Here is a 26,395-nt window from a genome sequence, read left to right on the forward strand (position 1 = left end):
CAGAAGCATACAAGGGGTTAATGTCCAAATTGATGAAACAGCATGAAGAATTTCAGTTCAAACTGGGCACAAATTAGGGACTGAGGGAGACTGGTGAACAAAAGTTCATTTCGCCAAACTTATCCCCACCGCATCGGCATAGGCCATCCGCAGTGCCCAGTCACCAGGAGGCACCGGACTTCTGGGCAAGGCATTTCTTGCCTGAGAAACACAGATCCTGCGCTGGCAGTCGCGAAACCGCCCAGCTGCCGGCCCTGGGTTACCTCTGCAGTCATCCTCGTTCCTCTTTCCGGTTGTCACACATATATATATATATATATATATATATGTCGATATATATATATATATATATATCGACACCAGCACACCTCGCAGTGGTTGTTCAGTATGGTTTGCTGCCAGTTGGCAGCTCGTGACTTCACGTAGTTAATTGACTTATTACAGTCAACTTACAGCCGGACTGACTTCCATTTGCTGGGTTGAAACGTATGCGGGGACCCAGGTGAGGCTTCAGGACTTACTTCAACCGGGTTCACCACGCCTTGCCCTGCAGTACACCAGCCACATTGGTTCCAATTTTGTTTCCCCACGCAACACCTGCCCGAAAACAATGCATCGTGGGAGTTGCAGTTTCTACAGCGCTGCACTTGGTGGGCGATCACATGACTGGGGATGGAGGGTGCTCCCACCAATGGGAGTCTGCAGTACCATTCAAAAGAGAAGGCGTGGCTATGTACTTGGTGAGCAGCGGCGTCTGAGGAAGGCCACACGGCCGAAATGCATCACGCTCTTTCTGCTGTCCAATAAAGCCCTTACCTGGATTCCTTGTGCGGCCTCTTCCTTTCAGCATGCTGGAGGGGCTCTGGGATATATATATATATATATACACAAACACATACACACACACACCCACACACACACGTCATCAAGTTACATAACTGCCACTGTCAGCTGACAATGTGAAAGTTGATCATAGCCAATGATATATTGTTTGTCTGAATACCAAAACATAATTTACAAAAAAGATTTCATTGATGAAAGCTCTGGTAAAAAAGCCATACATTTGTGGCTCTGTGCATTATGCATTATCCATATGTATAACACATGAACCAGATACCGTAAGGTAGGATCTCTAAGGTTCCAATTATATCTGCCAAACCTGTATGAGATACTCACGACACCACTGAAGTCTGTCTTGAAGAGTCCGGGAACAACGCAATTCACTCGAATATTCATCGCTAGCAGGTCAGGTGTCAGTGCTTTGGTGAGGCCGAGGAGTGCGGTCTTGCTCACACAATAGGGACCAAACATCTAGGTTATGGAGAAGAAAGAGAGAAACAAAAAGACTGATTCAGACTGGAAGAGATCAACACATTAACAGAACACTTCCACTGATCCAGAAAAGTGACTCTAGTCCAAAGTAGCTCATGCGCAACATCTCAAACAATTAAATGCCTATAAATAAAGAAACCCGAACAGGATGGGTGGTGATTGCAAAATGTTGCAAGCGATATAGCTTATCCATTGGCACATTAGAAGAAAAATGTAATCTAATTGTAAATACAAATGAATGTTTGACTATAAAAGTGAGGGCTTTTCCCTGGACCCTGATCAACCCGTTTTTATTGGACACTACAAGTGGTGGGTTCTGATTTTGACCATTGGTAACCTGTAGCCTCATATAGTTCTGCACCCACAATGGGCAACTTAATTATGTTATGGCTAGGACTAACAGTTTTATTTCTTTAACATTTCAGTTGTAGTTATGCTTATTTATCTTTTGGGTCACCTGTTTCGTTTTGATCTATATTTATTCTGTGTTGTGTGAGAAAATATAAGTGTGAATGGTATGTTTGCACTTTTGTTAACTTAAATGTAAACTCACAATTGATATCTGTCGGGTCTTAGTACTGTAATCAGACACACATAATACAACAATTCACTAATCTTTGTAGGTCAAAAAGACAGAAAGGTGCAGAGTTAAAGCTGTTTAAGGCAATCTTATCCCTTCTTTTACCTTCAGCATGCTGTCAGTCTGCACAAACCTTGTTGTGGCAGTCCTATTTGTCAGAATGGAGACCGAAAAGAAAAATCAACTTTCTGTATTTTTCCATTTTTAAAAATGAATGCCGAAATAGATCACATTTGTTTATCTCTGTGTTTATGTGTAAAACATTAAATATGGAAATATGAAAGCCTTACATATGACTCAGTACACACAAACATTAAAGTAGAATGCGCAGTCTGCAATATGGGCCTGATTTAGAGTTTGGTGGAGAGGGTGATTCATCATAAAGGTGATGGAGCACCCTCACCACAAAACTGAAGTTCAGCCCACCTCATTTAGAGTCAGGCAGATCTTTAGTATGCTGACATACTCCTCCGTTAGTTCTATGGAATACGGGCTATTGGAGATTTGGCCATTTGTCACCCCTCCCTATTTAGAGAGGGTGAACAAATGGGCAATTTTAATTTTCACACACTCCCATCCATAACGCGGCGGTAAGTGAAAATAAACCATTTTATTGACCCCCACTACATCAGAGAAAATATTCCATGGCAAGGGGCCATTGCCTTTTTTTTTATTTTAAAAATTAAAGAAAAAAATAATGTTTTGAGATTTTGTTTTTGAAAATAAATAAAAGATATTTAAAGTGTGCCATATAGCACCATCATGCTGACTGAGCTGCACGCCACTCTTTCAATGCACTGATTGGAACCACAGTAACAGAGGTTCCTGCTAATGTAAAAGATGCCATCAGGGTCTGCAGACATCTCAAGTTTCTGAGTGCGTTTACTCCATCAGGGTGACTGAGTATTTTACTCCGTCGTCCTGCTGGGGTAAAATCCATACTGCAACCAGCCTCCATGATTTTTTAATGAGGACGTGGCATTTGTAGTGAATAACCAATGCTCTACATGTCAGTCAGGGAGGCCCATGGTGGATCTGTGCTTGCCCAAAGAACTGCCTGATACAGCTTGATATCCCTGCTGGATTGGTACTTTTCATTTCACCGAAAGTGCTACTGACACTATGGCAGCAAAACATTGCAAAAGAGAGCTACACTGTAAGGTCAATCAGCCTGGTTTTTCAAAATTCAACCCCAAAGGGGGGATTTGTTTTTTTAAATACAAAAAGGAAACCACATGACGTGCAATTACATTTTTTAATGTGCATTGGTGGCATTGGTGTCTTTTTTTGCCTGGGTCATCCACGGCTAGCACGGCCAATGTGCTACCAGTGATGTTCTCTCCCATGGTAGTCAGTGGATGCTACTCTGCCATGGGAAATCCACTGGTTTCCCACATTCAAATGGGGCATGGAAACTATGAGGTTGGTGGCGCTGGACATCCATCAGTTAATGACAATGTCCTGCATTGGCCAACCTCAAATTAACCTCTATTTTTATTATATAAAAACAATGAAATCTAGGGTTGTTAAAATGTTGAGCAGAAATACAAATAGCCAATTCTACCACAGATGCATCCAATGCAAGTCCAAGGGGTCTATATCTGTGCAAGATCTTCATGATGGCCACTAAATACGTGCATGAGTTCCCTTGAGAGTCATTGGTGCCTCGTCACAAAGGCATTTTGGAGTATGTAAATTACTGCACATGTACTACTCTTTTATTTCTCTCACAAGCATATGTAAATTGGCAAAAAACTTCTAAAATTGGCATATTCAGAGAACATCCTGTATAAGATGCCAGCTGCACTTACTGTCTCCTTCAGAGCAGTGAGCTTTGAAATTCTTACATATGTTCATTGCAAATGTTTTGTTACTCTTCTTTGTGCATTGGTTCAATCTTCTGGAATGTGGCACTCTTCCAACTGCAACAAGTGTGAACTATTGGCGCCAAAACCCTATTACAATCCCATGCAGAATGACTTAACAATATTCTTTTTTGCTTTGTACTTTCTAATCTTTTGGCTTGCCCTCGTGAATATCCGAACGTTACAGACTAATAGGTTCTTTAATAAAATTATGAGGTTTCTATTTCAAATGAATCCATAATAGTTCTTAGTTAGTTATTCCAAATACATACTTTTAATAAAGAAAAGGAGTATATTCCCCATGCATTTCAAATTGTTGTGCTTCTTGAAGAGAAATTCTTGAAACTAATGCAAACCATAAATGAAGTCATATACACATTAAACTACCTTGTCTCTTTGTGAACACACCCTTGGTTTGTGCTTCCAAAGTCCCAATTGAGATGTGCATGTTAGAGAACCATTGAAAGGGTCCTTGGAACATAAATGTGAGTACAATTTCTCAAGGTAATACATAAAAAACGGCTGTAACAATGATTCTGTTATAAGATATGTCTATTAAATGTCCACAATAAGTCTCTGTAACTCATTAACCCATATTGTAGCTCACTGCACAATGATAAGGGACGAAGGGGCATATTTACAAGGAGTGAATATGACTCGTTACTACTCGAGTCATTACATCGCGTGCCTTCACAACGCGTTTGTTACAACAAAAGCGTTGTTACCACGCAATGCCATTACTAAGCAAGTCATTACATCAACTTTCAGTAGATGGCGCCATAACATTAGGAATGTATAATTTACTATTCCAACTCCAGCCTACGGAACAGTAGGGAAGGTGTTGGAATACTATACTATACTATTCCTTATGTTAGAGCGCCATCTACTGCAAGTCGATGTAATAAGTTGAGTAGAAATGGCATTGTGTGGTAAAGTTTGTTTCCTCAGGGAGTTAGTTTTTGACATTCCAGTAGCGCTAAGTCCTTTGCCTTATTTACAAGGCAGCATCAAGCCACCTAATGTGGCTTAACACCACCTTGTAAATAATGCAACTATTCATGCAGCACTTACTGTGAAAGGGGTGAGCAATGGGTGATGCAGTGAGTGTTCCACCTCAACAACCATTGCTTTTTGATGCTGCCCCATACTTACAAGGTATGGGGGCAGCGCCACTATTAAGACCAGGAAATACCTGGTCTTTCACAGGCGATACAAGGAGAAATGTTTTCTTTCTCGTCATATATTTCAGTCTATGTGTGCTGAATTCTGCAGCACACAAACAGAGAACAAATCCCCTGTTAAGATTGTTTATGTGCAGGAAGGTGTCACTTCCTGCTCATAAACAATCACCCCTGCAGTGCAGACACTCTAGCAAAATGTTGCTAGGGTGCCAGCGGTGGTGCAAGGCAGCTTATTTACCACCAGTGCTAGGGGAAATGCAGGGGTGCGCCGTATTTTTGTAAATAAGGTGCATCCCTCCATTTTGAAACTGACAGAGCGCGGTGTTCTCAGTTTTGGAGTAACACAGCGCTCAGCCAGTTTATTGTAAATATGCCACAAAATATCTTCTCTGGCACGCTAGATGGCTTAGAGCAAAATAGAAGCCCTTCACACACATTGGGTAGATGACAGAAAAGAAGGCTGAGACCCTTGCTTGTACTGAAAAACGGTCTTATCATTGTTGAATGAGACATTGACAGAATCAGTTAAAGAGCCACTGATAAACATGGAACAGAAACAAAGACAATTCGAGACACGAATGAGGAGAGAACTTAATAGATGTCTATATGTTATATTTGCCAAAAATCACAAAGTAGCAAGGATACCATGTGAGTTACGAATAAAGAGACCCACACTATGTAGTGTTCAAAAATTGCTCAATGAAGAGTGAAACGGAACCTTAAATAAATGTTCCCTTGATCTAATAATTCTGACTACAGAGGAGTTGGTAAACATTTGGGAGACAAAACGCTTTGGCTATGATCATTTGTTCATGGAACATTACAGAGAAATCCTTTAAATAAAAATAAAGAGATACTACTTCAAGAAACACACAGCTCAGATCTAGCTGTCTCCTTGTGTGCTGTTTTTTGAACTTTAATATGACATATGTACATCATATTTTATAGTGCTGAACCTTTTTGCATTGAATATTGTTGTTGGACTGGTTCCTATCTTGAGGAGCATAGAGGGGAGTGCTCCTTGGTTTCGTGCACTATCTGACATCTTGACACATCATTCATTTGTTGAGTGCGGCCTCAAATAGCCTCTACCCTCAGCTTTTTGGTTCACATTTGGGAAGCGATTGAGAGGGGAATTGAAATCCAAAGAAACATAAAAAAAACAATGGCAGGACTTTCTAGTGGATGATAATACAAGAAATTGGGAAAAATCAAGAAATTCAAAAGAGCTACTAATGAATGCAAATTAGACATTGTATATATCCGGCAGGAAAATTAAAGAATAAGGGTACAGAGAGGTTCTAGTAACATTAAATCAGTATTGACGTTATTCTAAATCTAGACAAATTGTGAGGAAGGACCTAGAAGTGCAACACAACAAACACAAATAAATTACAAGCCTCATAAGGTCCTATTAGAACAAAAATTGGCAACTATTGAGAGAAGTGACTCCATACAAGGTATAATGGAAGACACTGTATCTGAAGAAGAAAATTATTCAGCAATGACAGATACACAAAATTTTAACAGAATGGCTCCAGCAGCTTCAACTGTTTTAGACTTGAGACTTAGATTATAAGACCACCAGATAAGGGATAAAGAAGGCAATTAAAAAACCAAGACTAAAAGCAGACCTTGTGTTTAATATCTCACAATGTAATTAACACCACTGGATGAGAGGGATTTGGAGAAAGGTACTTCTTTGGTGCCATCCAAAAATTCCTCAATATATGAAATAGATGAGAAAATTACGTTCAAAGCTCTATTTTGTGACTATTTCAGAACAGAATTTGGATGTAAAAACCTGTGAATACAAAAAATTAAAATTTAGATAAAAATCATCCTTTTAAGTACCAATGCCAAATAAGGTATTGGATCTCTTAGAAATATTTATCAAAAAAGTGAATATTAGGTATATATTAAAGAAGCAAGAACATTTATCTCCAAATAAGGGAAGATGTCTGAATAAGTTGATCAGTATTTAAAACAAAATCAATCATGATTGCAGACAAAGGAGAAGCTATGGTACTAATGGGTACTATCTATTTTGAGAAATGGATCCATGCCCACGTGGAAGATTTGAATGCATACAGCTCCCTGGATGGTAACCATAGCCAGGGCTTTAATAAGAAGCTTTATAAACTTCTTGAATTAACGATGTATTGTCGAGAATAAGGGAGTTACATGGGCGTGGGTATTCACCTCTAGAAATGGTCACAATACAATCTATATTAGAAAGCAAGGAAGGCTGTCTATGGTGGTTGGGGCTTGAGGATCATCATTGGTGAAGGTCAAGACGGGGGGGAACTTCCAGATCATGAGTGGTAGCAGAACTTCATAAGCAGTTCACTTTCCATAGGAAGGTGCCTGGCAACTTTTCATGTTGTATTGAGTCCTTCCCACTCGCCACAGTTTGTTCATTATTATTCCGTTCCTCACATTTGCTGTTGTTTTCTTTCTCAGTTCCCTTACCTTTTGGCCTGAACTCTGACCTGCCCTCTGGATTGCAATTGGGTGATTGGTTGCTGACCGGTTGCATAACCTCTGACTCACCCCCTAGATTACTATATGGTTGTATTTACTGAAAGGGTGCCTGACCTCTAAATTACCTATGAATTAAGTTTTTGGTGTTGATGTGCTTGTTCTCCTACTTTCTCCCTGAATTCCAAGTTCAATTTAGACCCAGGATTACACTTTTTATGTTACTGGCTTCCTTCAATTGTGGCTTAGGTTTTCTATGACTGCCGTTAAGAAGCCATTTACATTTGGCATTTCGTTTTTAAAACACTACTGTGAATCACCTGAAGTAGGAGGGATGTGGAGTATACCAGATCACTAAACTCCAGCTCTCTCTTCTATGTCTCAATTTCCTTCTTAATGGGGCTGATTTTCTGTAATATTATATAATGAATGAATTGCTGGAAAAAAAGAAAATATTTGACGTAGGATCATCCCAGATTTCCTGTTTTGTACATGCTACCTCACAAAGATTTGTTTCATCAATAAGATGTATGCAAGAACCAATGTGCAAATATGTCAATGCTTTTTATAAGAGATTACAAGGGGAGCAGAATCATGCATATAGAGTAGAACAGAATTTCCACAAAAACTGAATGAGGTGGACATTGAGGACACAGATGAGATGTGGTTGTGCACACTAGATATTACAGCACTATATACATCCTTCACACATTCTAAGTAACTTTAGGCATTGGAGCTTATTGTACTTGGAAAACATGATCTAGAAGCAAACATTAATTTGCTAAATAATAATCATGGACTAAATCCCATAACATAACTATTTCAGGGCAATGAGCAAATATTTTCTTAAATGACATCAACTTTGATGGGTTGTTTAACAGCACCAGCCTACACAACCAACTGTATGCATTGAATTAAGAAGCATCATATTCTTAAGGGCCCAAAGTGGTTTAATAACACCAAGCTTTATCTGTGATTCATAGATGTCTTGTTTTTGTATGATGTGGACCAAGGCAATAAACTTCAATAAACTCCATACACGATAGAAGAAAATTGATATCTGCCATCAAGCAAAAACTACCCATTAGCTTGATGAAAGTGAAACTAATGTATAAGATAGGGTCAGCAATATTGTCCCAAACGAAACTGATAACAACTTTACTGCATGCCCAAAGTGATCACCCAAAGGGATTGAGTGTTAATGTACCATATAACCAATCCGGAAGACTTTGTATAACAAGAAGGAAAAGTTTTGACAACATTCAAAATAATGGGTTACAAGAGCATAACGCTTAAGAGGGCACAACAACAGATGAAAATACTTTTTGGGGCGGTTGGAACCCTCAAAAAAAGGAAGACAAAAGAGAATGTGTTAATAAGGAATAAAATCAAAGTAAAAAGATTTGGAGAATCTTTTTGAAAAATTTAATACTTCTCAAGAGTGATTCAGAAATGTGCACATTATTCTATGGCAACCCAATTTTTACCCTTTTCAGAAATAAGAATGTGAAGAATTACATCATAAAATAGACCCTAATGCATGCACTAACCAAACAAAAACTACTACAGAGAAAGGAACATCCTTTTGCCTTAATTTTGTACATTGTAGCAACATTATAAAATGATACATTTATCATTCAATGGAGACAAATACCATTTAAACTGTTTTTCTACCTGTTATACTACAGACTGTATTCAGCTGATTAAGAGTCCATGCAGAAAAGCCTACATTGGTAAAATGAGTCAAAATCTATTTCCAAACTCTTGAACAAATCATTGTACCGAGCAGAGGTGGAAATGTGGACCCTTTGATAGAGCTAAAGGAATTTTATTGAATGCATCATCTGAACACATTGGCTTCAAAAGATCTGAAAGAGGAATTGAAATTAAGTGTTATTTGATAGATGTTCTTAACATCTATGGAACTTCAGAGAGAAGCATTTGATAAGGCAAATATATCTGACACTTTGGAGACACAGAAGAGGTAGAGTGTAACCCAGGACCCGTACTCTAAATGAAAATGATAATATAATCAAAGAGATGAGCCAGAGTGAACAGCATGTTATTTGCAATCTGAGAAAAATTAAAATAAGGATTTGAATGAAAGAAAGGTATGGGATATAAAATGATGTCAGCTGTACACAAATTACTCCAAATTAAAATGATACTACAATCAAGGAACTTACTGAGAATGGACAGAATTTTATTTGCAGTGTGAATTTTTTGTTTTTTTCAAAAAATAACACAAGATGAGCAGGAACTGAATGGAAGGTGCGGAAGAAAAAAAATATCCATCAAATGTTCACAAAATATTTGCTTATACAGTGCAGAGACAGAATATCAAATCAAAATGATCGAATTGCACTAATATCGAGTCATAAATATCGTGGGTCAAAATTATCGAGAGACAAAATATCGTGTTCAAGAATATCAATTTAAGGTAAGTAATATCTATGTTAAAAATATCAAAGTGTTTCGTATCTTTTGCAAAAATATAGTTGTTAAAAATATCGATTTTTTGATGTTATCTATTTTAGTATATATGTTACAAGTGTGTGATGCAGGTTTTTTTGTTTAAGAATTATTCGTATTTTTATTGTATGTGTTAAAATGTTAGCGGTAATTCATTTATTTTTGTTTGAATTTTGTGTTTTTTGCTCTGTAGCGAGTAGTGGGTGTAGGGGAATAGGTGGAAAGTAATTTAATTATAGTAGATTTAGTGATTATTTGTAGTAGTTATTATTTTTTTAAGTTTATTTGAGCATTTTTAGTTCTGTAGAGGGTTGTGTTTTTTTAATACAAATTTTAATAAGTTTTGCAATTTTGTGGAAAAGACATATTACATTACATTTGTGTATACATTAGTTTGTTGCTTCATACAAAGACATCAAATGAAGAAAAGATAAAATGACTAATAATAGGCTCATAATAGTTATGCCTTCAGGGTACCTATCAACATATATAAATCGTAGAAATAGGCAGTATGAAGTAGTGACAATGAATTCCAATTTGCAATTTTACATGTATAAGCGATATCCTGAGCACAATCCTGACTGCATTATCCAGTATGTCGTTATTAAATATCTAGTCTGTATTGAAGATAATAAAAAAAACAAGGAAAAAAAACCACGACAATAAAGAAATGTGCTACTATAAAAGTAAGTGTCCGTCTCAATTTCTATCGGGGGCAGGTCATGACAGGAGCCTCATATCCGGGGGCAGGGAAGAGGGGGAGGGAGGAAAGGGAGGCGGGAGGGAAAGGGAGGAGGAGAGGGGGAGGAGGGAGAGAGAAAGAGAGAGAGAGAGAGACAGAGAGAGAGAGAGAGAGAGAGAGAGCGAGAGAGAGGGAAAAGGAAAAGGAAAAGGGAGGAAGGGGTAGAAAGGGGTAGGAGGAGCAGGTCTCGATTACAGTATCACCTCAGTCACATTTTGTGCTTTGAAATGCTCTATCAGTTGAGCCCATTCTAATGATATAGGTATTTCCCTCAGCCCTCTGTGTTCTTTGCGGTGCAATGCCTCCCTGTCAGCAGTAGGCCATTTTATAACTTCTTCCCACCACTGCCCTGTGCGTGGTGCTCTGTTTGACTTCCATCACTGTGTGATAAGCCTCTTGGCCAGTATTAAGCTGAGATTCGTGAAGCGATGCAACCCTTTTGCCTACTTGGGAAGAGGAGAGAGTCCTAGGAGGCCTCAAAGTTGTTCCAGGAGGGACGTTCTTAGAGGTAGTGGAGGCCCTGTTAAACGTACGTCCAAAATTCCACAAGGGAGGGGCAGGCCCATAACATGTGCATAAAATCTGCCTCCAAGCTATGACACCGGAGGCACTCCGAAGAGGAATTGGGGTACATGTGCTGTATCACCAGAGGTGTGAGATAGGCCCTATGCAGTACAAACATCTGTATAGTTTTTAGTCAGGCATTCTGGGACATAATCAAGGATATGCACTCATTTCCTCTCAGTAAATTCCATAGAAAACTCCCCCTCCCATCTGTGACAAAGAGGCAACAGGGAAACCCCCAAATGGGACTGTAGGCCTTGATGCAACCTACAGCCATCTCACTAGGAGAGGATAGTTACTTGCTGCAACTATCTCATCAACCAAAAAAGGGGCATACAAAGACTCCTTGCCCGGTACGTCAAACTCACATTCCAACACAAGTCCCTTATTATTAGGTTGCTGGATGAATTAAGCAGATTAAAATGGTCAAACCAGTTCTCTGGTGGAATCAGAGTTTCCATTTTTGGGTTATTTAGCTAATTAAAAAAATATGATTGATGATTTCTCCAAAGGCGCCCATGTCCCTTAATTCCCCAACTGTCATAAGGTCTTCTAAGGCATTATTTCTAATTGTGCTCTTCATTCACTCTGTCATAGCCTTGTAATCCCTCCTACATTCCCTGACTTCCTCACAGATTGGAGGTTTCCTTTTGAAAGCATTTAATAGTTCCCTATGTGCTACATTGCAAGCATTATCAAATCTTCTATAGGGCTTGTTGGCTTGATATATCCACTGTCATCAACTTTTTTAAGGACTCACAGATGGCAGATAAGAATCAGTAATATTTGGGGTTTCTGCCTTAAGATCAAGAACTGTCTTACATACCTACATATTCTTCTTCAACAATCCTTGCAGTAACCAAATTAAGCCTCGGTTTTCCACTTTATCACACCAAGCCTTTATTTTTTTTAGAAAGTCAGAGCAGCTTGGTTAATCTCAGCCTAAGGTGATTCTAATTTCAAATTTAATTTAGTGGACAATGGATTGTGGTCACTACGGCAATAAGGTGATAAGGTAAAATGCCAAAGTTAGACTTCCACAAAGAGATTACATCAGAAAATAGTACACATCAATGGTTCTGCAGGCTCCACCAGTCATGAAGGAGGGTAATAATGTATCCCGCTTAGGATAGATTGCCAAAACAAATAGAAGATTATTCTTAACAGCAAGTAGCCTCTCCTCACCATAATTATGGTGAGCAAAGTGCTTAACACCCATATCATGTGTATCTGTTATCCCACAGACTTCTTCTTCTGGCGGTAAAATGCACACAAGGCATTTACCTATTGACCACCCTCTTACTGTTTGTGAAGAAATTGTCCAATACATCCTCTGATTCATTAATTATGATTGGGTTGCTTCTGGGATTCTGGGATCAAAGTTGTTGCCATATAGATTAATTAATAAGGTGTTTTTTTAAACCAGGGAGTTGAATACCCTGATGGTAGGGTGTAGAGGCTCTCATCTTAGTAATTGCGCTAATAATGGATATTAAAATACATAAACACCCCTTAGCTCTACCAGAATGTGACCATTCAGCTGGAACCCAAAACAAAAAGTCCATCAACAAAGACTGGATCAACTGCTCAAGTTTCCTGCCAGCAGTCAATATCAAAGTAAGAAATGAATTCAGACCAATCCGGGGTATCTAATTTACTTAAAATACTTGCAATGGTCTAGGATTCTAATTGGATACTGTTACCTTTAGAATTCTTTGGATACTTTAAGTTACTATCAGAGCTGGATGTTGAATCAGTGATTCCTAAACTATGAACAGAGTACGCAGGCTGTCATCACCTACCACTAAGGAGCATGACAACCAGCCCACATCAGGACGCCAGATACTCTCTTCCAGAGCTTCAAGTCACAAAAAAGAGTTACTTGTAAATACATTGAATATGGGCTGTGAATGTCCACTGATGCGAACCCCTTCAGTCCCCTTCCTATGTGTTGTACAATCCTCAGGTCTATAAAAAAAAGCCTAGCGGTAATGCCCTGATATTGCAGGATTAGCAGCATTTTCTTGCCCCGAGACTACACTCAGGGCAGCTTTCCAAACAACCCTTTCTAGTCTGTTCAGACCTTCCTTTGCTGCACAAATAATTTCAGTGCCTAAATTGGTAGAGTTTATTGTTAGACCTTGTGTCTCCTGTAGCTGGGTGGCTGAAAGGCTGATCAATACTATTAGATGGGGCCCTAACTGACTTCTCTTGATTTGTGAAGATACAAAACATTAATTGCTTCATCTTGGTCACTCTATCTAGCATCATATCATTGAAGCTTTTCATGTTCTGTTCTAACTTAGATAACTCCTTATCTAAGTGTTCACATACAACCTTTTCTTTTTCGCAAGGGAGGAACTATCTTGAAGGGAAGTAGCATCCGGAGCAATACCTAGCGAATTGTTAATGATGCACTAGTTAAAAATGGTACTGTTGACTGCATCACTAGTAGAGAGTACACCCTTCTGGCCAGGCAACAACTCAGGGGGTTAGTAGTACCCATAACTTCCGGATCTACACAGGGAAGGCAGGATTGACCCTGTGCCTACAGTCTTACTTCAAATAAACTGATCTCAAAATTGATAGCCCCATTGCGCTGGTGAGATCATTAGTAATGGAAGCTACTGTTGTATCCATCTACTCTACCCCCACAGGATTACACACTTTCCTCTTGCCCATTTTGGAGACAGCTCCTGATCTGGGATCACAATGCAATTATTTAAGCAAAAAGAAATAAATACCGGATGACAAATAACAAGATAACACAATGAAGAGATATGGCCCAATACCAGCCTCAGCTGGGCTCTGATGGGCTCTGATGGGCCTGTTTTTGACCAGGTATTTGCCTGTGCATGTCCCGCATTGCTGGGAGCCAGCAATCAATGTATGTGGCCTACACAAATCTTTCCACGCCTCCATAGTGCTGGTGTAGTCTGGACTATGTAGTCCTTGGTCTGGGCCCTTAGCATCTAAAAATGGGTTGTCTCCTCATTAAATCATGATGGGCCGTGCTATGAGAATTTCTGGTATTCCTTCAGCTGCAGTTGTAAATATTACTGATTATCTGGTTCTGGATTACTTCTAGAGTTTGGCTGATCTGTGATGCTCTACCTCTCACCAGCTAAATCTGGATGCACCTTCAATAAGCAAAGAACCCTGATATGACCTAGAGGCTAGAGATTGGTTTTGGTGAAGAAACATGTGTGAATACATTGATTGGAACTGTGTTAGAAAGGCCTATACCTTGTGGTCTTAGTAACAAATACTGTTCTGAAGTCAGGAAGTTTGCACGATTGGATCCATACATCTCACAGGAAGAGAGCAAAGACTGCAGTTGAAAAAGTGGTAATACAGACCACTAATTTAGACAGTCAAGCTTCAATTTGCTACGTGGATCCAGAGGGAAGAGAACAGTCTGTTCAGGGAGAAGAAAGAGCACAGAGAGTGCAACAGGAACAACAACAAGAAAATCAAATCCCAAAAGCCTGAACTCTGAAAACCCCAAGAGCAGTTCAAGGTGCTCCAGTTGCAAGTTGAGCCAGTCATGAGACGGATGAAGACACAAATGAGACAAGTGGCACAACTCTGGATGAAGATAGAGGCTTCTTATGAGCTGATTTGTTCAAAGGTTTGAGATAAGGAAGAACAGAGTTGCAAGTAACAGATCTGAATGAGGAAGATTCTGGAAAGCCTAAGATAAGAAGATCAACAAGAGTGAGAGTGCAAAACAAGAAGTGTGCAGCACCTGAATGGTCATGTTTAACAAAGAATGAAACAGAAGAAAGAACCATTACCTTGGAGACTAACGATTGTTGTACATGGAACCTCAATGAGAAGACATACATTGAGAATTGTAGTGATCTACACTGAGTCATTTCTTAGTGGAGTAATGAAACAGAGTTTTCAAATCTTTGATTTTAGATTTTTTAAATTTTCATACAGTGCATGCATATCTCTCTTAGATTAGAAACAAAGTCAGCGATTCTCTCCTTATATCCTGGTTTAAAGGTAATGCCTGCTTTTAAGAAGATTGATTTTTGTACCTTAAGTAATCGGCTAAAGGTAGTTTGGCACCTGTATTGAACTTCAAGGACTAGACTCGTGAATTATATGCCTGCATCTGCTTGTATGAATCAACATTGAGAACTGAAAATACGTAAATCAGAATTTCTAAAGTTTTAAAGCATTGATTTGTGACAGTTATCACCTTGTTTGGAGGTTTACCTTTTGTTTTTAGGAGTTTATTTTTTATAAAAGATGGTCCGGAGCTTAGCAGGGAACAGTAATGAGTACTCGATGCCCTCTCCGATGAGGGCCTTTTTGGCTTCCAGGAATGTAGCATTCTGAGCTTGCACTTTAGCGGTAAAATGTGGGAACAGTAACATATTGCTGTTTTTCATCAATAACGGACCATTTGTGCAGACATTTTGTAGTATAATGACTTGATCTCTATAATAAAGGAGCCACACCACCACCTGGCATGGAGGCTGCACTGGCGCCAGAGGACAGGCTGGTGCTCTGGCGTGGAGTCCACACCGGCCCCAGAGGACAGGCTGGCACTCGATGTGCCCTCTTGAGGGCAAAGACCTGTGTGAGATGGCCTGGGGCCACGGTATCGCGGACCCAGCCGTCAAGGAACACTCTGCCGCTTCAGGAATTCCCACCACTCTAATATTTTTGTGGCAGTTGCAGCCCTCTGCATCCTCAGCCCATCTCTTGAGAGTAGACACCCTAGCTACAAGTCACCTGCTTTACAGGACATTACCTGCTGTTCCAGTTTGAGTTCACTCACCAAATGTCCCACAACTTTCACTTGATCCACCAGTTTGCAATGTTCTGCTTGCAATAGCCCCAGGCTGACAGACACCACACCGACGTCTTGTTGCAATGTAGTCTTTGTGTCCAGCCAGCACTTAGTCTAAGTGAGTGTGAATCGAGATATCAGTGGAATCGCTCACTTCTTCCTTTGACCCGGTGATGGATCTTTCAGCTCTGTTGTTTGACCCTTTGCCTTTGCTTTAGTTTTCCCAAGGCAACACCAATCTCTGTGGGGGGGTCAAATATCAAGTGGTCTAGGGGATATACTAGTGGCGGGGAGCAAGCCATTACTGGCGTGGTATAGAGACTAATTTGAGAGTGACCCCTTTTATCACTGTTGGTCATGGGGCCTGGTCACCGAACTCCTTATCTCAGGCAGTACCAGCTTGTATCAGGATGTCCTAACCCCCAAACTCTTGTATCAACTCGGGCCCTACACTCAGTAGACTCCAGCCACTCCACTCTGTGATTCAGGGCCTATGTCTTTAGGCAACAGTTCCCAGCCAGCTCTCCTCTGTGTTGAGTCAGTGACCAGGGCAGGGTAGATCTCTACAGGGCCTCCCTTTAGCATCCGCACTCTCAGCTCTCCCTATTGCAGAGGGAAGGAGGGCATCTCCACTCCAGTGGGCCCAGTGCAGGTCTTGCTGTATCACCAGTGATTCCCCGCAGTCCTTGGGCCTCCTGACCACTTTCTAATTGTCGGTCCGTCCTCTTTCCGGTCCTCTGCATAGGCTCAGGCCCTCTTCTCCACATGGTGTTTTTAGACAGTTCCGCAGTAGGGTCCCTTAAACTCAGGCAGAGTGCGTGTCTCTCCGGACCTCAAATCAATTCCCCCACTGCGCCTTGATGCTGGCCCCAACCTCCCACGTCGTCACCAGGGGCTAACCTCGGTATTACCATCTTAAATCATCTTTCAGGCCACCTCAGCATCTTTAACTCCACCAAACCGCTGTGTGCACTATGCCTGCCTCCAGTCATTTGTCAGGTGGCCCTGGCGGTCCTCGGACCGCTGCCACAAACTTCTCCTATGCTTCCAGGCCCCTGCCACCTAGGTATGTGAGGATGCACACCCTGGTCAATGCAAAGGATAGAGGGGGAACCCTCGATTCCACGTCTTCTTCTGGGGGATTCATCCCTCACTGCGACTCCTGCTCACCAGCAAGTGTCACCTTTACTCTAGGCAAGCCCCAGCGGCAACATGAGGCAGCTCAGCAGCGTAAGGGGAGGTTTCACATTCTCCTCTGCCAGAATCATCCTTACATCACAATCCGCCATACTCTGGGGTGGCAACCAGGACCTCCGGGACAAGTTGCGGCCACACGATATGGCAGGATTAATACTGGGCCGGTGCGGAACTGATTGCTCACACGGCTGCCATCTTCGGTGCTTCAGCCTCGTCCCTAGTTATTTTGTTAGTTATATTTTAGCTGCAGACTTCTAGGTTTGTAGGGCTGCAGAGTGGGAAGTTGATTAATTAATAATTGAATAACAATCATTTTTTATAGTAATTGTGTAATTTGATTAATTGTTTCGTTTTTTAAATATACACACACAGACAAATATTATGTTCATTTAAATTTATTAATTAAGAGCTTATTATTTTTTCTACCTTCATGGGGTTACTCATATATGTAATGTGTTTGAAGGGGAAACATACTTTACCCCGCATTCATTACTCCGTATGCCATTACCCCGCATTTTTTACTCCACAAAGGGCCATATGTAGGTAGGTTCACATTTACCGACTCATAAATACCGAATTTTACCGATTCGGTATTTATAAATCGGTAAATGTGATGTAGGTAATCAATCGGTAATATTTACCGATTCGGAAAGGGTCGGTAATTTAGAATCGGTATTTACCGATTCGGTAATGATGCATACCTTCCCATTGATTCCTATGGGCCAGGAGGCCCATAGGAATCAATGGGAATCCAGTTACCATTACTGAATCGGTAAATACCGATTCGGTAATGGGGGGAGCACATTCAAGGGTGGCAGGGTGTCACATTGACACCCTGTTGCACCCCTGATTCCTGCATGTGTGCACATGTGGCGGACACACATGCCCTAAGGGCATGGATGTCTGCCACATGGCACTGTTATTACAGCAAAATATTGCTTTGGGCAATGTATTCGGTATTTAGCACCAACCTATATTTGGTGCTAAATACCGAATTCTTTTTCCTAGACATCACTCATTTGAGTGTTACCTACATATCATTTCAGGATTCGGTATTTACCGAATCGGTAAAATCACCGATTCGGTAATTTTACCGATTCGGTAAATTACCGATTCCTGAAATATGCCCCCTACATAGCAAAAGCCAAAATACCGGTCGGTAACAGGATATTTACCGAAAATCGGCCGTTACCGACCGGTATTTGGCTTCCTACATATGGCCCAAAATCTTTTAAAACGCAGGGCTTTACATCGCAAACTATTACAACAGATTCCCCAAAGTAATGCTCACGTGGAGTCAGAATAGTAAATTGTGATGTAATGGGGAATGCGTTGTAATGGATTGCGTTGTAGAGCCCTACGTTGTAAAAGATTTGCAGTGTAAAAGCTGCAGGGTAATGGCATGCAGAGTAAAAGTGTGTGGGGTAAAGTGTCCTATTCATTTGAAGTAAAATATTTCCTCTACTGTTGCAGAGACTGGAGTGGGAATAGTAAATTTGACCCCTCCAAAGTCCAACCCTTTCCCTACTGTTGCCCTGATTGAAGTGGAAATAGTACATTTCACACCTCCAAAATATATCGCTTTCTCTGCTGTTCCACAGACAGGAGTGACAATAGTAAATTTTACCCCTCCAAAGCCCAACCATTTCCCTACTGTTGTATAGACTGGTGTGGGAATAGCAGATTTTATCCCTCTGAAATCCAATGCTTTCCCTATTGTAGCAGAATGGGAATAGTAAATTTAAACCTTCCAAAGTCCAGCTGATTTCCTAATGTTGTGTAGACTGAAGTGAGAATAGTACATTTCATCCCTCCAAATTCCAACGGTTTTCCTACTGTTAGGAATGCCATTACTCAACTAAAAATGTGTAAGCAAATGTTCCTGCCTTAGGGTAGTTCATTGTTGCTCAGTGAAACATTGAAATAATTGTAGAATGTACTGCAGCAGATTTCCCTGGAAATCAAGAACAGACATTCCCAGGTATGCCAGCATTTATTAATATCTGATAATTTTGAAAGGTACATTGTGAAACTTTATGTGCTTGCAGTGGGAAAGGAAAGAGAAGAGGCTTACCATTGGAAGATGTCTTCTCATTGAACTGAAGTGATCAGATCGGCAACTTTGTTATTAGTATGTTCTCATGTCTTTTATATTATTGTGTGTTTCTAGTTAGATGCAGCAGATGCATCTCACTTTCCCTTGCTCTCAGAGCTTTTGTGATTGCTGTAGATTACTGCTGACAGTGATTCTGTCGCCTGCTACTTTGGAGGTGACAATTCATTTTTCCTTCTTTATCTTGACGGACGTGGCTAATGCTGCACCTGTTTTCATTTACCTTTCCCCGATGAGAAGTTTATCTGTATGGTCTGCTAACATAGCTGTATGCTAATATTTTGAGAGATGAGACCTGGCTGAGTTTTATGAACTACTCTTTATAGGGAGTTCAACTACTTATATTCTAACATGTTGTTGATGCTCCTTTGATCTTGCTCTTTTTCAGGAACTCTTTCTGGGTTTAATTAGGTTATGTCCCTTTTAGTTAGAATAGGGGTTTATTCCTTTATGGAACATGCACGTTGTTTTACATTATTGATGACTCTAACCATATGTTTCTTGATAATTTCTGTAAACAGATTTATCTAATCTCTTAAAGAGAAATAACCCTTTAAAACAAACTTAAAACCCTCATCATTGACTGAACTTATAACAATAAACTATGACGATGATTGACTTGGTTTGGTTTAGCGTCCATTCAAAAATGATGACAAAGATCTGTCACCTCGAAGAAGAAAGCTTGGTGCAGAGTTGGAGCCCATTTTTGTTCATCACAGTTTGAAGTGGTACTAGAGAATAACATTTTGACTCTGTCGGCACGGGAAACAACCTTTACTAAGTGTTGTTTACACCACAATACCATCACTAACGCGGTTGTTACAACATCCGCATTGTTACCACGCAGTGCTATTTCACCGAAAGTTGTTATAACGACTTGCTCTAGATGGCGCTCGAGAATAAGGAATAGTATGATTTACTATTCCAACACCTTCCCTAGTGTTGCACAAACTGGAGTTGGAATAGTAAATCATACTATTCCTAAGTCCAGCGCACCATCAAGCGTAAGTCGTTGTAACGACTTGCGTTGTAATGACACTGTGTGGTAACAACGCGGTCGATGTAATGACCGCGTTGTGATGGTATTGCGGTGTAAAAACCGCATAGTTAAAGTATATATTCGTCGCTGCTGTCATTGCCTATTTTGAGCACATGGCTGTAATGTCCCTGACAAGCAGGTCTTCTGTTCCCCCCCGCCGTCCCTCCCATGTTTTCTTTTCCTGCTCTTCCCGCCACTTCGTCCCTGCGGCCCCGCCCCCCTGCACACACATTCGCCACCCGGCTCCCACCTTCCAGCTGCTCCTCCCTCCCAACTCCCCATATATGAAGGGCGCGCAGCGGTGAAAGGAGCGACCTTTGACCCTGCTCACAGGCAGGTTGCTCCCCACACCGCTGTACTGCCTCGTTTGTACTGGTGTTTTTCTTATCATTCTGCTGCACTGCTTTGACTGTACTTGCCTGTTGTAGCTTGCCTAAATTCAATTTTTTCCCCTCCTGCTAATTCTGTGCCCTGCTTGCCTCCTGTTCCCCCCGCCGTCCCTCACCTGTTTTTTCCCGCTCTTCCCGCTGCTGCGTCCCTGCGGCCCCGCCCCCCTGCTCACCCATTTGCCACTCCGCTCTGACCTCCCAGCTGCTACTCCCTCCCAACTCCCCATATATAGAGACTGCGCAGCGGCCGCGCAGCAGACGCCTGCAGCTGGAGTGCCGTTGGCATGCCGAAGACATGCCTAAGGCAAGCCCATCTACACCCATCCGCACCTGGACCACGCTCAGCGCCAGAACCCCTGGCACTCACAACCGCCACAATGCCCGACACCGCACTCAACACCGGACGATCACACACCTGCTTTCTGGCCGCCCCGAAGCACACCCACGGACCCTTCACCTGCCGGAACTGCAGCCTCACCAGCATCCACCTCGCCAAGCCACTGACCAGGAAGGAACCCAACTACCTCAGATGCATCCTCCTCAACACCCGCTCCGCCCGCAAACACGCCATTGAACTCTGGGACCTACTCGACTCTACCTCCCCAGACATCGCCTTCCTGACGGAGACCTGGCTGAAACCCGCCTCGGCACCCAACATCGCCATCGCTGTCCCGGAAGGCTACAAAATCACCCGCAGGGACTGCACCAACAGAGTAGGAGGAGGAATCGCCATCATCCACAGGAACACTCTCAGAGTCTCGACCAACACCGACGACACCCTCAGCACCGCCAAACACCTGCACTTCCAGATCCACACCGACCCCAACACCATCCTCAGAGGAACCCTCATCTACAGACCCCCCGGACCATGAGCACAGTTCAGCGACTCCATCGCCGACTTCATCAGCACGCACGCCCTCGCCTCCACAGATTACATCCTCCTCGGGTACCTGAACTTCCACCTCGAGAACAACAACGACCGCAACGCCACCACCCTGATCGACAACCTCGCCAACATTGGACTCAGACAACTCGTCACAACACCCACCCCCCACCCACCCCACCGGCCACACGCTTGACCCCATCTTCTCCACAAGCCCCCACGTCTCCTTCAACCACACCACCGAACTCCACTGGACTGACCATCGCTGCATCCACTTCACCTTCAAGAAGCCCACCACTCACCACCGCACCCAACAGATGCCTTGCTGCTGCTGGAGAAAAGTCAGCGAAGACCAGCTAACCACCACTCTCGCCCAGAGCCCACCCGCCGACCCCACCGACCCCAACACCGCAACCCGCAACCTCAGACAGTGGATCGACGACTGCGCCAACACCCTCGCCCGCTCAAGAAACCCTCCAACAATCACACCAGCAAGAAAGCCAGCTGGTTCACTGAAGACCTCCAGGCCTCCAAGCAAACCTGCCGAAAACTGGAGAACTGGCTCCGTGAACGAATACTGAACAGCTACGCAGCCCACAAGAACGCCACCCGCAGACACCATCACCTCATCAGATCCGCCAAAAGGACCTCCTTCAAAGACCGCCTAGACAACAATGCACACAACAACAAAGAGCTCTTCAACATCGCGAAGGAACTCTCCAACCCCAGCTCCAACACCAACGATGTTCCACCTTCACAAGACCTGTGCGACTCGCTGGCCACCTTCTTCCACTGCAAAATCGCAGACATCCATGACAGCTTCAACGCCACGACCGCCCCGAAAACCACTGAGACCTCTGCCCCCACGGCCACCATCCACACCAACCGCCTGCTCTCCTGGACCAACATCACCAACGACGACACCATCAAGATCATGAACACCATCCACTCCGGATCCCCATCTGACCCATGCCCACACCACATCTTCAACTAAGCCAGCACAGCCATCGCACCCTATCTCTGGAAAGTCATCAACATCTCCTTTGAGACAGCAACCTTCCCAGAGAGCTGGAAGCACGCCAAGATCAACGCCCTACTCTAGAAACCCAAGGCGACCCCAAGGACCTCAATAACTTCCGGCCCATCTCCCTGCTCCCATTCCCGGAAAAGGTCATCGAGAAGACCGTCAACAAACAAATGACCCGCTACCTCGAGGAGAACGGCATCTTGGACCCTACCCAGTCCGGGTTCCGCAGCAACCACAGCACTGAAACTGCCCTCATCGCCGCCACCGATTACATCAGGACCCTGCTAGGCGAGTTTCTATGAATTAGAAGGAATTGTTCTTGCATTAAAGATTTTGACAGACACAGTGAAGACTTGAAACAAAGACTGTTATCACGTGGCTATCCAAAACGTTTAATCAGATCTGCTTACAAGAGGGCACGGTATTACAACCGTGATGCCCTACTAGCTGGCAATGCACGTCCTAACAATGACAAGATGGTCTGTGTAGTAAATCATTCGACCTTAAACTTTAAGATAAGGAAGGTTTTGAACAAAAATTGGCACATTCTAAACACAAATGAAGAACAAGAGGCCATTCAAAAACCAATCCTAGCATATCGCAGAAATATGAATCTTAAAGACAGCCTAGTTCATACGAGGCCTAAGCATAATCAGTTGAACTCACAAACCACATTAGTAGGACCTCCCATTTTGGGTAATCATAAATGTGGAACATGCATTGCATGTGAGAGTGCCGTAGTAACGGAAACCTGGCACTATCAGGGAAAAGAAGGCAAACTACGTGATTTTACAAACTGTAGGAGCCGCAATCTTGTCTACCTTATTTTATGTCCTTGTAATTTAGGATATGTGGGGGAGACAGGCCGTGAATTCAGGACACGCTATAGTGAACACAGGTCAGCGATAAAAACTAGAAAAACACTATGTTCCATGGTCCAACATTGCATGGAACTTGGACACAATGAAAATGAATTGAGGTGGCTAATCTTAGAAAAGGTAAGACAAGCTCTAGGCCGAGAAATGAAAGAAGTACGAAAAATGCGAGAAACATATTGGATCTACACCTTAGATACGGTAAAGACAGGCTTGAACGAGGAAATAGTGTGGCATGCAAGATGACCCAGTATCAGATAACTCTGATACTGCTTATTAAAATCGGATGGAGAATGCATACAAGTGGCATGTCGTGTCACACTCTGTGCTCGCCCCACCAAGTAGACTTGTGAGAATTATACCATAATATTTGATAGTTCTATTTGGATTATGTTGAGAGAGGGAATAGGCAACTATTTGGTGAGAAGTTTTATAGTTTATTAATGCTAGCCCTTATATATATATCCTACTATCATACCACTGACATTGTATAATACATAGGAAATGAATGCAGACACATGGACAACCCATGTCTCTGAGATACAACCTGTGACATCTTCCCATGAGTCTCACTAGCGAAAATGGCCCCGCAAGGCATCGCTGTTGAATGCCGGCTTAATATTCTTAACCACCACATACAGTGATAAGCTGAGTGGTAGGTCTGCCAGTATATGCATGGCCGATTTGGCCTGTCAAACGGCATCGGATGATACAAATATCGTTTGGAAGTCTTTGTATGTAATACCTCTGACCCGTGACCAGACATCGTAGTTACGTGCCTTCCTTTGAGCCGATAGCGGGCCCATGCAGGCGCGCACCAGGTTTCAGATGGCTAGAATACCATACCACTAATATATCATTTAAATAGAGTGATTTAAAACCAAGGAAATGGCAATCACCGTCACCCTGTTCCAAGATGGCGTAAAGACTTTATCAATGAGAATGAGGAGCCTGCCATAAAAAAAATTTTTAATTGGCGGACAAATAGATTTATTAAATTTGGTTTAAAAACTATTGTGGGACAATCTTAGTTTTTCTCTTCCCCCTGCATATTATACAGTCAGACTAACACAGAGATAAAGAGTTCCTGTATTATTTAATCAGGGAACACCTATTCCAAGATGGCGATGCCAACAGCACAGTTATTTAAACAATCCCACAGCGAGGCTTCGCGCAGTCCGATTGCGTCACAACACTCGGCAGGTGTTCTACATCAGAACCCTTTTCTTGGGTGTATGTTGAATATAAAAAGGCGCTAACTTCTTCGTGGTTTTTAGCAGAGCGACTGGACGTGTGGACGGCGTTACGTATGAAATTGACTAGCTATCTAAGGTAAGATGTGCGATGAGAAGAGGGGATAGTGGCTGGCTCTTGTATAAATCGGTAAAACTAATTTCAAACAGCTTAGCAGCAATTTTAAGTCGCACACATGGCCTTTGAGAAACTTTATGGGACCGTTAAAACAAGACCCCCATGAAATCGCATTAGCAGTTGTTAGGAATAACGACTTAATTTTCTCATGTGAGAACACCCTTTTATTCACGAAAACCGCGGAGGGAGAGACTTTTTAGCAGTTTCATATACTACCTATGTCCCTTATAAATCTCTCTGAACCAATAGTCTAACTGTTCCCACCTTCCTCTCCCGCCATATCGTCGCTAGGTCTACCTGGTAGAAGAGAATCAGGGATCAACAAAACGATATTTGCAACGCTGTGGTCCATTCCCAAAGAAATGACAAAATGAATACTAAGGAAACAAGATAAAAGGAAAACTTTCATCTATATTCGTCTGAGTAAGTATACGACTTGCTGAAGGTCAAGATTTCCCAATGTAGTAATACAGGTAGTCACCGCGTTAACATCAACAAAACATTTAAAGACAGGTGACTGATAATGTCAGTGACTCTCTCTGTATATAAATATTTTCTTTGTTTTCATATACAGATATGAAATGAACATAGGAAGACTGGCACTTACACTTACATCTTCTTAGATAATAATCCAAGTACGTCTATCGTGAAAAACGACTCGCTCAATTTTTGGATCGAAAAAGTTATCCGAAATAAGGCTAAAACAGTACAAAAGGTTTGTAAAGCAATGTATCTGTGCTTATTGGGTAGACAGTCAAGATGGGGTTCTCTACCCATTTCAGGTTGTTCTGGGATAAAGTGATCATGAGTAGACATCGCAGAAAACCTTTTTAACAAATAACTTGTATGGACAAATTAAACGTACTTGCCCATACAGGACTCTAATTCTAGTACTATGACCTGTGGTGCTTTTATCACTTTTAGTTTGATTTCTTCACTTAGTTCTTGACTTTTTCTTCACGGGGAGACTTTCTCCTATACAACTAGAGCACCCTCTTTCAGTGGCATATTTGCAACTCTGAAAGTATGTTTATTCTAGAGTTAATCTTTTGGAGAAAATTTAAGAATTCTCTCGTGGGCTGAAAACAACAACATAATCATTTATGAAAAATTTACAAAAATAATACTCTGTATTCTCTTTGCAGAAATCTCATTCCCCCAGCCATGCCCGTTACCTAATTGACTAGTAACATGTCTTGAAGAAGATGGCAAGTAAAGGAGAATAAGCCATCGAAATGCGCGTCGACCAGTGTGTATGACACACCCCAGCGCACAGCACAGCAACAGAGGGCTAAGCAGTTCACCCCTGTTCTTGGTCTTTTTGTGCATGTTGTCGGGTTCTGGGGTGGGTATGGTGTGTGCTATGTATGTTAGTGATATGAATGAGGAGTGTGGAGAGGTGTAAATGGTGTGGGGATCTTTTCTTTTTTGAAGCAAAGCCAACAATTGTAGGCTGGTATAAAATAATATTCAATTG

At 42.0% G+C, this 26,395-nt stretch overlaps 1 protein-coding gene across 1 annotated transcript in view; it reads right to left on the reverse strand.

Annotated features, from left to right (window-relative positions):
- LOC146856283 (dehydrogenase/reductase SDR family member 4-like) overlaps positions 1–26,395 on the reverse strand; it is a 715,264-nt gene that overhangs the window by 144,026 nt on the left and 544,843 nt on the right. The window contains exon 8 of the mRNA XM_085654380.1: positions 1,177–1,311. Within this exon, the coding sequence (XP_085510506.1) occupies positions 1,177–1,311 (135 nt within the window). The remainder of the gene's footprint in view (positions 1–1,176; positions 1,312–26,395) is intronic.

This window comes from Triturus cristatus, chromosome 4_1 (genome assembly GCF_964204655.1).
Source record: "Triturus cristatus chromosome 4_1, aTriCri1.1, whole genome shotgun sequence".
In the NCBI taxonomy this organism is placed as follows: Eukaryota; Metazoa; Chordata; class Amphibia; order Caudata; family Salamandridae; genus Triturus; species Triturus cristatus.